We start from the raw sequence: 13,156 nt of genomic DNA, 5'->3' as shown, positions 1-13,156 counted from the left end.
CTTCCCCGGGAGGCCCCATGGCTAGGTTGCCCATGCACGTCACCCCCTGTGAAAGACGGGCGGGCAAGATGAAATGTGGGTATCGGTCCAAATCAAATTCAATGAACTCCGGAAAGAACAACGAGCATCTGGGCTCTTGTGATATTGATACGAATCCATTCATCATCTCCCGTCCTCTTTTACATCTTGAAAGCTGAGCCGGTTTTCTTCCCTTGACCCTCGTTGTTCCTCATCTCTCACTTTTTTTTTGGAGGTTTACCAATCAAGGTACTATTTTCAACGCCCCTCTTTTTTGGTGTTCTTTTGGAAAAAAACAAAAACATCATCACACGCCACTTCTCCCTTGCGAGCCAACGCATCGACTCGACCAGAAACACTGGAATAAAACGCACACTCGCTCGCTCGTTCGTTCGCTCGTTGTTTGCTTCTACGGCACCGCACTGCAGTTGCACAACCAGCATATCGGACTAAAAACAACCTTCTTTTTTTCAGTCCCTTTTGCAGTCTCCCTCTCGGCGTGACTTCGCCCCCACTCTCTCGCTTCTTCCTGGTTTCCCGTCAAACGTGACGTCGAACCAAACTTTCTTGCGACGACGCGCTCGCACCTAGGGGTAGAAAAAATAAGGAAAAAAGGAGGGATCCCACCTTGCATCACATCACCACCACTCACCAGGAACACGGCCCCCTGTGCGCCCACCCCTCCTTTTTAGGCTCGACCCAAACTTTGTTTATCTTGCAACCCACCTCGACCCAACCGACCGACCCCTCTCTTATACGGAGCTGTCCTCGTCTACCATCAAATATCTTTCAGATTGCCCCCCCCCCAAATCTTCATTTTTTTCTGACCCTCCTTTCGAAAATTTACCTGAGGATAAGCCTACTTCGCCACTTCTTATTCAATTGCAATATCAAAGCGGGCACAGCAAGCAGCCCCTTTTTTCCAATCCCATCTGAATATCACATACATAACTAGAAAGGCTTTTTCCCCAGCTAGTTACATCAACCAACTATCACCAAACAAGGGCAAACACGTTCCCAACCGAAAATCCAAACCAAAACCAAAACACCAAGAAAAAAATGCCATCCCAAAAACCCCGTAGTCACGGGCACTCAGCCTCAACCGGCTCCGCCAAAACCGCCGGCACCGCCGGCGTCTCCTCCCCCACCCAAGGCACGCGGCAATCCCAACAGCCACCCGTCCCCATCTCCATCACCATCTGCGGCGACGGCGGCTGCGGTAAATCCTCCATCACCCTGCGCCTCGTCCGCTCGCAATGGACAGAAGACTACGACCCGACCATCGAAGACAGCTACTCCATCACGCGGCGCATCGACGGCGTCACCTACCACTTATCTCTGACCGACACGGCGGGCCAGGAAGAGTACCGCGGCATGTGGGCCTCGTCCAACTTGGGAGCCGACGCTTTTCTGATGGTCTACGACATCACGTCGCGCGACAGCCTCGACGCGCTGCAGTATTTCAACGATCTGATCGACATGGAGGCCGAGACGCGGGCGGATAACGCGGCGCGGGCGCGCAGGGCGGGATTATCTCCGGCGCAGATAAGCGGGAGCATGTCGAATCGGTATGCTACTGGCTCGAACATGGGCGGGGGAGCTGGCTCGGGGGCCAAGGCGATCCCGCCGGTGAAGATTGTGGCGGGAAATAAGTGCGATTTGTCGGAGAAGCGGGTGGTAACGTCCGCTACGGGCTTGGAATGGGCGAGGGCGCGAGGGTGCGGGTTCATGGAGACGAGTGCGAGGTTGGAGGTGAATATTGAGGAGACGTTTGCGCTGATTGTGAGGAGGGTGGTGGAGCAGAGGAGGTTAGCCGAGTTGGGCATCACGGGCGTCGATCAGGAGGCGGCGGAGGAGTTACTTGGGAGTAGCAGGGGGAGGACGAAGCCGTTGAGTCCGTTGCCGACTAAGGGCGGGAAGGAGGGTGGGTTGGATGAGAAGGATGGTGGGAGTGGAAGGAGGAAAGGGAAGAGAGGAGGGGCGAGTAGGTTTTTGAAGAGTTTGAAGTTCTGGTGTCGTTAGCATAAGAGCATGGATTCCTGCTCTGTTTGTTTCCGGTTGGATTGCCTTGGCTTACTTAGTTCACGCTTTTGATGCTTCTTTTTTGTTCATTGCTGCTATGCTGCTAGGCAAAACTTGATGGATATTGGGGTCAAATAGGGCTGGGCCTTGATTCACCCTTCTATTCATGGCTACTACTAGGAGGAATGGGACCGGAGTCGTGGGGTTGGAGTTTATCGGTCGGTCGGTCGGTTCAGCATGTCTTCTTTCTGTTTGTTTATTGCAGCAGACCAGACGACTCAAGAAAGGGAAAGATACCACGCGATGGCGGTTATTTGCCTGTTTATTGGTCTTATTCCTCCGTTATGTCCTTGTTCTCTTTATTTCCTTTTCCGTGTCTGTTTACGTTGCTTGGTCTTGTCTTGCGTTGTTGAAGCTCTCTTGACTCAACATCGCAAATGTTAAGCTGAAGAAGGATAGCTGCTTGTGGTTGGATTGCGCATGCTTGGTAAGATGGCAAAGAGAGAGTGAGGTGTATATGGGTAACGGGATGGTTAGATATTGGTTCATGAAATGCGCCTGATATCTTGAGCAGTTTAACAGATTCTAGCTCTATCGAACCTGAACAATGAAGCGGTAAATGCAGTTTTTTGATCGTGCCTCTTTTTACTTTGGGTTTTCGAGACTGTTGATTTTCGAAGTTCTGTTGTCTCGTATTCTTCTATTCTTGACTGTGTCCGTCTATCATAACTCCATGTCTGTCGCTCAGCTGCAGTGTCTTCCGTTCGTTTGCAGGGGCCTCAAAATACCTCTCTAGGTGTATGAACCTCTCCATCCAGGTGTACCTTAGACTCCCGTGACGCCGCTCGTGATTTCCACCTTCCGTCCTGTGTTCCTACTTGGGTTCTTCCTTGAAAATGCGTCACGCGCGTACTTCCTTCCCTTCGCCATATCCGTTTATGCCTCTACGCCAAACACCTCGGTCTACCAATACTCCACACCATAACTCCTGGACCAAAGCAGCTCTTCCATCCACGTAACCCAATAACTCCATGCAGCTCCTCCTCTTGAGGTTCCTCTTAACGTTCACTCCCCCCTCATCCCATCCACCCAATCCCTCCAAGCGATATACTCCTCAAATCCCAACTTCTCCTTCTTCCCCTGATACCGGACCACCCTCAACTCCACCTCCCTCCACCTCGACTTATTTCCCTCCCACCCAGCCTTGCGCATCAAGCTCACCACCGTCTCCTCCTTGGTCCACCCTTGCTCCGGCGCGACATCCGGCAGGTACGTGGCCCCGTACCGCCGTCCGCGATACACAAAGCTGATGCGCAACCCGTGCTTGCCCAGCTCCCAGTCCATGGCGTCGGCCGCGGGCTCAAAGTCGGTCAGCAGCGTCACGGCCACCTGCAGCGTCGGCAGCTCGGCCCGGCCGATGGGGTGGAAGCGCGTGTCCTGCAGGGCCGAGGTCAGGGCGTACGAGGGCAGGCCGGAGGAGAGAGGCTGCGCTTCGAAGGTGCCGATGCAGCCGCGGAGGGAGACGTCATCATCATCATCCGAGTCTTGGACGACGACGTTCCAGGTTACGAACAGGGGGGATTCGTAAACGGGTGTTGGTGGTGCGGGAGAGGCTGAGGAGGCAATGGAGGTTGCGGGCGTGGAGATGCCGGATTGGAGGGTCGTGTTGCTGCTGCTGGTGCTGCTCGTGCTGATGCTTGTGGCAAGGGAGGTCGATGATGAAGTCGACGACGAGGGCAAGGTTGCCGCGGCTAGTCTACGGAGCGCGGGGATCTGGGGGGCTTTGCTGGAGACAGGAGCCTCTTTGTCGTCGTCGTCGTCGTCGTCGTCGTCGTCAATGGTGTTGATGTATTCGGCCCATGACTTTTCGATTTCAGACAGGCTCATGGGCTTGCGACGCTCATGATAGGCAACGAGTGCTTCGAAGCAGCAGAGACAGTGCTCGACGGTGGCCATGGTTGGAGGTGGGAGAGGGGTGCGTTTCTTGGCGAGAAGGTGACTGTACAACTTTTTGAGGGCGTCGGAGATGCTGTGATAGTAGGAATGATGATGACGGCAGAGCAGGCGGCGGCTGCTAATTAGTTGTACGTGCCTGTTTCTGAACACTGGAGATACCTGTCACATTTAAAAGGAGGGGAAGAGGTTACCATGCTCTTCGAAAGGAAGGCGACAAGAGAAAAAGGAAAAAAAAGGATTACGACGTGCGGGGGGTGGGGGGCGATAGGAACGTCAAGCTGTAAGTGGAAGTGTGCTGATCATCAGCACGAGCGGCAGTCAGGCGGATGGAGCCGTGGCTGAATCATCCATCCGGATTCCAGCCAAGGATGACCGCCAGTCGGGAAATGGTGTGGTCACCATTCTTGAGTCGTGTTCCGGGTCGGGTCATGGTTTCTACCTGTAAGCACAAACGGAAACAGGTGAATGGAAGAAAGGCGTCGAAAGCGAGGGGTAACTCGACGGGTCTCCAGTCAATGACCGTGGCCAATCCAGGGTTGTGGCAGTGAGACAAGACAGCAGGGATTAATGCTGATGGTTCCCTAACAGCGGAACCCCTCTTTTGACTTCCCATTCTTGTCAACGATGAAAGACTTCCATCTAACTCTTCGATCCAATTTCAAAATCTGATTACTTTCATCTTTTATCCGTCTTATCATGCTGATCAAGCACCGGAAATTGTACGACATGGAGACGTTCACTCAATTTTACTGTCAGAAAGCGCAACTGTTAAGACGTTAGGCCTTACTCTAGGTCATACATTTAGAGTTGAGGCACAGAAGCATGTCAGTGTCATCCCGACAGTGACCTGTGGAGCCGACGGATTCCAGTGGATCTCAGTGGATCTCAGCGAGATCCAATCCACCGGATATCCCGGTCTCCCTTGACGGGACTCCCTCCCGCCGTGACGCCGTCAGCGAGGCAGCGAGGTTCCAGAGGCATCTGGACCTTATCGATAAATTCTTTCTCGCTGATACAAAGACTCTTCTGGCCTCTGACTCTTGCGGTCAGACTTCGAAGAAAGGCCGTACAAATGTCGGCATCGTCGGGCTGTATCGGAGATCACTCTCTCCCAACGTGTTGTGGACAGCGCCTGGCGAGTCTGTAAGTGGCTTTGACAACGTTGATGATTGGTCTTGATGTGAGCTTCGAAAACAGCCTCCTGAAGACGAAGCTGTGGAATGTCAACTGATGACTGTCGCCTGCTGTGCTACCTTGACATATCCCGGTATCTACCGAGGGGGTACATTGCCCCCATATGGTACTTGAGATTTCATACATATTTCAGAGAACTTTCTCCCAACAGTATCAAGGTTCCGAGAAAGGAGAGCTCGCCCAGCTCAAAAACTTACCCCATACCGGTCTAACCCTCATACCCGTGGGGTTCATCCGTCAGTCATGTCAAGGTTCGCGAGTGTATCGAAGCATGATTGACAGTTCGGTAGTCGTAGGCGTTCTAGGCTCTGACAGGGGAAGCCAGGGCTGCAACACGGAACCTCGGAAGAGGCCCGTCACGGTATGATGTGCAAGCCACGGGGGGCTCTGCGCCCGCCTTTGTGGATGACATTGGCAGGTGGTCCGAAGAAACGAAGAAAGCTCCAAATACTCGTCGGTTAGGTATGGAGTCCACCCTCTGGGGGTCTCGCTTACAGCTAGCCAACCGACTCTCATCGTCCCTTTGAGAGTCGGATTTTTTACATGTAACGTGCAAGCTCTATAACGGCCAGAATCTTCAACAATCCGTTTCTCTACCAAAACACAAGTAAAAAAGATGGCAAAGGATTCAGATTGTTCGTCTCAATTGCACGCATTTAGCAGTATAAGTGAATTATTTTAAAATGTTGTAATATATTATTATAGTATTGTAAAGGCCTTGTGGCCCGTGCGCCAGACTTTTACAATACAATGTCTAGCTCCTCCTCTTCTTCCTCCTCCCTTTATAAATTCCTATTATTGCTAGAATCGTTGTTTACGGTAATTATTACCTTTATATATCGTACGGGTACTTCCAACTTCTTATTAGCTACTATTATAGTCACTATAGCTTCTTTATTAAAGTCTATATCGATAGCCTTCTCCTTCTCCTTCTTAAATTTCTTCTTAGGAGGGTATAGCGTTAAGGAGAATTTTAACTTTAGCCCAGTTAAATAAATATGCCGTAATATAGTAAGAAGCTTATTAAGCACATCCTTTATACCCCTATTATTTAGAATAAACTTAACCGATGAGGTATTCTCTCTACAAATCTTTTTAGCCTGCTTCTTACTATATATTTGTCAAGATCGTAGAGGAAGGTAGGTTAAGGTGCCTACGGACAATGCAAGTACGTAGGGGACGTTAAGGTAGGGCGAGGACTAAAAATATATTAATAGCTAACCCTAATAATTTTGGAGGCGAATTCGAGCAGTTATTTATATTATTGCAAACTCTATCCTATAATAGCTAAATTCGCGACGGTTCCGAACTGTTCTGACGCTATACTATAGCGCTTATACTATACAGATATCGGCGCTCTTCGGTATTAGTACGGGTCCAATGCTTAATAGGTTCCTAGTAATTTAATATAATCTCCCGTCTCTTAAATTTCTATTTTAAAAACCTATAAATATCCTATATTAGTAGCTTCCTTACCGGTGCTCCTCTACTACTATTCTTCCGTAATTTACTTTTATAGCCGAATATACTATTATTAAAACGCTACCCTCTCTGGCTCTTCTTATTCTTATACCAGTATTAACCCGCTACTTAATACCTATTAATCTCGTTTCTCCGCCGGCCTCAATTACTTTCTATTTACCGTCTATTATTTCCTTATCTTCTACTGGCCGCTATCCTAAACCTAAATTATCCGCCCTCCGTCTTATTATATTTTACCTCCCTATTACCGTTTCAACGCTTATTAACTGTCTTTTTATTCCAAATTATCCTTTCTGTCACGCATGTGGATCTAGCAGTCGAGACACGCAAATAATCTAACGTTATTAATAAATAACTAAAGATAAAGAAGAGAAGAAGCTAGTCTATATATAGGATGGAGCCGAAGGTCTTATATGCAACGAGACATGAGACGAAAGACCAGAGGTAAGCATGTGATCTGGCACATATCTGGCAGCGCTATGACACTTTCTACCTTTTTTCTATTCCCTTCTACTGCCTTCCCCTACTACCTTTCTTATATTCTATAGTTTAAAATTAACCTATTTAAAAGTCTTTTAATAACGCCCGTATTCGTATACTTTAATTATTTATTCCAACTCCACCTTATTTTATACTCCTAATTTTAACTATAAAAACCTTTCCCCCCTCCCCTCTTCTCCTCCTCTTGTTCTTCCTCCTTCGCTCGTATAAACTTATATACGTACTTATACTACTATTATAACCGCTTTCTTAAACCCCGCCGACCGGTATACCCTTTATAATTTAGCCCTCCTTACTAAATCCGACCACCCTTAATTTTAATAAGCATTTTTCTTTACCGCCCCGTATTTTTTATACTAACCGTCTAATAACGCTATCCGCAATCCGCCTTATACTATTTCTTCTTAAGAAATTACGAACGCTATTACCAACCTACCCCCTAACGGTACCGGTACCATTATAGTCCTAATTATAAATTATTTTACTTATACTTAATAAAATCTATTAAATTCCTATTCTTTTTCTATTAATATTAACATTAACAAAACTATTCCTCTAAATAATAATACGTATTCGGCGTATCCTAAAACTTTAAACCGGCGCTTTTACAATTTCCTTTCAATCTTCTATAATTATATAATTATATTCTAAAAGAACGTAATCGCTACTTATAAAAGAAATATAAATAATATTATACTTACCCTTATTATTACCTTCCATAATTCCGCCAATACTTTAATAATTAAAATTTATATCTTCTACGAACGCTTCTATATTTTTCTTCTAATACCCTCCGAATTTTATAATTATTACCTTAATAAATAAATAAAATATTATAATTTCCGCCGTCCTACTAACAGTTACCCTACCAGTTAAATTACCCCTATTATTATTTATACTTTTGACAGCAAATAATTTAACATTGTAACTCCTACTTTCCTAGTAGCTCTTACTACTCCTATAAATATAATTAATCTAGCGGATATCTTTTAAACTATAAATTCGATATATACTAATATTCACTATTTACTACCCGTCAAAGCGTCCCTTTAACCCTACAATAGGAATATATGAATATTAGTAATTAATAATATAATAATAAACGAAAGTAAAATTTAAATTTAAATTATTTATTAATAGGCGCAGCGGTCGTATACGAGAATCTAATTTTTAAAAAATAATAGGTTCGGTTCCTATATTAATATATAATTTAAATTCGGATTTAAGGCTTAAATTAAGCGGTTATTATAATATTTACCCTTCTATTTTTTTAATTTTTTAATTTTATTTGATTAATAGTATTATTATTTGGGGGGAAGAATATTAATTTAATAGATAGTTAATAATTAAATACTGGCACGTTACTACGTTTCCTAATTCGTCGTCTTCTATAATTCTTTAATTAATTCCTCTTCCCTCTATCTTCACGCCGTCGCCTGCCTTCTTAATATAATTCCCCCAATTCTAATCTAATGTATTATACATTATGATTATTTAATATAACTCTCCTAATTTTAATCTAATATATTATATATTATAATCGTCCAATATTCTATATATTATAATTATCTAATACGCTATATATTATAATCGTCTAATATTCTAAATATGTTATCATTACTAATAATTTATAATTATTAATACGTTACAATCGTTAATTGTTTTAATTTCCTTTTATTAACTATTTAATTCACTCTTATTAATTTAATTACCGGGCCTCCTTCGGCTTTCCTCTTTTATAATTCCCTCGCGTTATATTCCTTTAATAATTTCAAATAATTTAAATCCTTTTATAATATTTATTCGTTATTATTATCCGAATACCCTTTCTACTTTATTTAATACTACTAATTCGCTCCCGACCCTTAATATTTTATAATCGTTTCTACCTTATATTATACGAGATCGTCCTCGATATCTACTATTTTTCTTCGCGGCGTTACTACCTTAGGATCGCTATAGTACGGTTCCAATAAAGTAATAAGGAATACCGAATAAATATAATAGCGTTCCGGAAAAATAAAATAGTAAATTATCTTTTTATTGCTAACGACCTTAATAATTTAAAAAAGCCCTAAGAATTTATTTATTAATTTAATACTAAACCTTCGTTATTTAATATTCTTCGTATTAAAAAAAATCTAATTACCAACTTCGAGCTCCTTAGGTTTATATAATTTCTTATATTATTTTGCGTAATCCTTATTAATTTTCTCTAAAGTTTTAACGATAGTAGTTTATCCCTTAATTAATTCTACGATCCTTTCGGTAACCGTTATAAAGAATACGTTTCTACGACCTCGATTTGGATTGGTTAAATTATATAAGTAATAGCTATAAAGTAATTCGGACGGTAACTTGCTAATAGTAGTATAAAAATAATTATTGTAAATTTATTCCGTTATTACCAACTTTTCAGCCTAATCTACCTATTCTAAATTATAAAAGATCTATAAATATAATTCTAAATTTTAATTTTATCGCTCCGTGTATTTGTCCGTTTATAAGTACTAAGTAGTATTCAAGTAGCGCCGAATATCTAATAATTTATAATACATTTTTTAAAAATTATTTATAAAAAGGCTTCCTCTATCGGATATAATACAATTTAGGAACCTAAACGGCCGGAATATAATTTATCAAAATAATATACGAGTTGATATATAGTAATTACTTTTTATATTAAAATATAGAATATAAATTTAGTAAAGCGGTCGACGATAATTAAGATAGCATTGTAAGTTCGATTAGATATAAAGTTGTAAAATTTAGGTAAGCTTATAATAAAATTATAAAAAATATTTTACTATAATACTATTAGAATAAATAGTAATATAAAGAGCCTATATAATTTATAATTCCGAAGTTTAGTTTTTTAGTATATTGAATACTAGCGGACGTAATCTTTTATATTAATAATAATAGTAAATTAGTAATAGTATTAATTAATCTTTTTAAATATTTTCTGTTGTCTTAAATATCTGGCTATAATATTATTATAATAAATATAAAAAAATTCCGATTATATACTCTCCAGTATATAAATTTAGTAATAATAACGTAGTATTCTATTTTTTTCTATCCTTTAATTCTCTATTCTTGAACCTTTCCCTAATTCCTTCTACGCTTCCTCTAATATAAAAGGATCCAATTTCTACGCTTTTAATAATTATTAATTTAATAAAAGAAATTACCTACCTTCTTTCTATACTTTTATAATTACTACGTATACTCTTATATAATTAATAACGACGTTATTTACCCCTCCTCTATAATTTATAGTAATTTCGTCCGTAAATTGTATTCTCTTCTTTGGCATCCTTTTGTCCTTATTTAAAACCCTATGTTCCTTAAACAATTCTTTATTTTCGTTAATACTACGCTTTTTATACTCCCTTTCCTAATTATCATCTACCCAATCTAATCTCTAAACTGATTTATTTTTTCTATTATCTTTATACTATTCTTTTCTCTCCACCGCCGCTCTCTACATTTTCCGACCGATTAATAATACCCTTTTTATATTATTATTTAATATAACCCCATTCCGTATCGCCTTTCCTTTCTCTTTACCTTCCTTAATAACCTATACTAAAAAATAATCTTCCCCAATTATTTTAATAACCTTATATAATTATAACTTTTATAATAGCCCGTCCGCTAGATTAAATTTCCCTACCTAATATTTAATACCGAAATTATACGCCGTTAATTCTAATACCTACTGACTCTACCACGTGTTAACCCTATCTTTACTTCTAAAATATTAAAGGTTTAAATAATTTATAATAATTAGGAAAGGTTAATTAATATATGATAAATATTACTTCTATACTTTTAATACGCTTATAATTGCTAATAATTCGCCGTTACTAACGCTATAATATATTTCCTCCGAAAATTTCTTATAAAAAAAGAATATAATAAGGTACTAATACGTTTTATATAATTGTATTAATACTATACTAATTACGAAATCGGATGTATTTATTTTTATTCGGATTAGTAAAGAACGATTAAAGTACCGTAATATTAGTACTTCTTAAAATAATTATTTTAATTCTTCGAATACTACTTTAGCCAGCTCTAATAATTCGAACGGTTTCTATTTCTCTTCCTTTTATAAATCCGTTAATAGAGCTGTAATTTTAGAGTAGGACGTTATAAACTGTTGATAAAACCCTATAAACCTTAAGAAAATTTAAATATCGTAAATATTTTTCAAAACTTCTTAATCCGTAATCGCTACAACCCTTTCCAGATTTATTAAAATACCCTCGGGTGAAACTATATAACCCAAAAACGAAATCCTCTTAATATAGAATTTATACTTACTTAAATTAAAATATAAATTATATTCGTATAAATATTAAAGAACTTCTTTAATATACTTATAATAATTTTTTTTATTTTTACTATAAATTATAATATCGTTGAAATAAATGATGTAAATAATATTAATTAAACCCGCCAATGTATTGTTAATATACGCTTAAAAATAGTAAGAATATTAACTAATCCTATTAATATAATTAAATATTTATAGTACTTATATTTCGTATAAAACGCTATCTTCTCCTTATTTCCCTATTTAATCCGAATATAATAATATATATCCTTTAAATCTAATTTTATAAAAAGTTTTATTAACGATAATTAATTTAAAATTTCCTAAATAAAAAGCAATACTATACAATTCTTTTTTATTACCTTATTAAATATATAGTAATTAATATACAACTTCAATTTACTTGCCTTCTTCGGAATAAAAATAATAAAAACCCTTACTAGGTTAATAAACGAACGAATCTTTCCTTTATATAACGCTTCTGCTAATTGTTCTTAGAGTATTTCTAATTTTTTAATATTAAATACGTAAATAAAACTTTAAGGAGCGGATTTTCTTTCAACTAAATTAATACAATATTTTAAATAATTGTATTATAGTAAGGGTATAGCTAATACTTCGAATATTTATCGAAATTCTTTATACTCCGGAGGGATTATTGGTTCGGCAGCGACTATCTCCTCTTCTCCAGGTTTAGTAATAAATAGCTTCGGAATTACTAATTCGGATAAAAATTCTGACAGCGAATAAACTCCGTTTAATATAACCTTAAAAACGTTAAAAAAATATATTCGGAAATATATGAAGGGATATAGGAGTAAGTATATTAAAAGGAGTATTAAGGAAATTTAGGATACTCAATAGGGTTAAAAATTTTGCGCGTAAAGATAGGGGAATTTCGAAAAAGATAATCGAATATAATAGAGGGTTAAAATTACTAATAAATTTCAGTACTTCTTTCAAGTCTAAAATAAGGATTAAATATTATCACAAATTATAAAAAAACACTATAGTTTTATGAATATCCTTAGTTAGTTCTTTATTCGTTTTTAAATTTTAATTTTAATCCGAAACTAGAACCTCTTCTAATACTAATCGATTTTAGGATTATATTCGTATAATTAAAGGTAACTAAAAATAACATTTATACTAAGAGAATTAATAACGGTAAATATAATCCTTTTCATCCGCTTAATATTATAAGAATCTTATATTTTAATAAAATAAGTAATTGAACTACGTATAAGAATAAATTAGAAAAGAAATTAATAAAATAATAATTTATAAATTCTATTTTAATATCCGACGGGAGTAAATACCTTCTAATAAAATTTAATTCTACACCGGAATTTATTAAACTATAAATTTCCACCAATTTCTATATATTCTTACTGACAATTTTATACTCAAATACAATTACAATATACCCGCGCTTCCCTAAATTAAGGTAGTCGCAATCCTTACTAGTACTACCAATTTAATATTCGCGCCTTAAATTAAAGTATTATAAGGAATAAGGTATTAATATAATATATAACTTAATTTACTATAATTATAATAAATACATTTAATATAAGAAAACGCTAAGTATCTAAATTTACCACATTCGTAGCAAATATTATATAATTTTATTAC

General features: G+C 38.5%; 3 protein-coding genes across 3 annotated transcripts; 2 read left to right on the top strand and 1 right to left on the bottom strand.

Annotated features, from left to right (window-relative positions):
* Positions 1 to 769: 769 nt before the first annotated feature.
* On the top strand, positions 770 to 2,123 carry B0H65DRAFT_158751 (P-loop containing nucleoside triphosphate hydrolase protein). Its single transcript, XM_062821203.1, has one exon. The coding sequence runs from the start codon at positions 1,078 to 1,080 to the stop codon at positions 2,038 to 2,040; it is 963 nt and encodes a 320-aa protein (XP_062682993.1). The 5' UTR covers positions 770 to 1,077; the 3' UTR covers positions 2,041 to 2,123.
* On the top strand, positions 2,124 to 2,602 carry B0H65DRAFT_158752 (uncharacterized protein). The gene has a single exon (XM_062821204.1). It carries the CDS (start codon positions 2,207 to 2,209, stop codon positions 2,462 to 2,464), a length of 258 nt encoding a protein of 85 aa, XP_062682992.1. The 5' UTR covers positions 2,124 to 2,206; the 3' UTR covers positions 2,465 to 2,602.
* Positions 2,603 to 2,676: 74 nt separating this feature from the next.
* B0H65DRAFT_461676 (AMMECR1 domain-containing protein) lies at positions 2,677 to 4,487 on the bottom strand. The gene has a single exon (XM_062826610.1). The coding sequence runs from the start codon at positions 3,994 to 3,996 to the stop codon at positions 3,106 to 3,108; it is 891 nt and encodes a 296-aa protein (XP_062682991.1). The 5' UTR covers positions 3,997 to 4,487; the 3' UTR covers positions 2,677 to 3,105.
* Positions 4,488 to 13,156: the final 8,669 nt, after the last annotated feature.

This window comes from Neurospora tetraspora (genome assembly GCF_033439725.1).
Source record: "Neurospora tetraspora strain CBS 560.94 chromosome Unknown B0H65scaffold_3, whole genome shotgun sequence".
Lineage (NCBI taxonomy): Eukaryota > Fungi > Ascomycota > Sordariomycetes > Sordariales > Sordariaceae > Neurospora > Neurospora tetraspora.
The sequence above is the reverse complement of the archived record's forward strand: the minus strand, read 5'-3'. Positions and strand labels throughout refer to the sequence as shown.

Bases quoted from the DNA above. Each gene is read 5' to 3' on its own strand.
- B0H65DRAFT_158752 (XM_062821204.1), top strand. From the start codon at position 2,207: ATGGCTACTACTAGGAGGAATGGGACCGGAGTCGTGGGGTTGGAGTTT.
- B0H65DRAFT_461676 (XM_062826610.1), bottom strand. From the start codon at position 3,996: ATGGCCACCGTCGAGCACTGTCTCTGCTGCTTCGAAGCACTCGTTGCC.
- B0H65DRAFT_158751 (XM_062821203.1), top strand. From the start codon at position 1,078: ATGCCATCCCAAAAACCCCGTAGTCACGGGCACTCAGCCTCAACCGGC.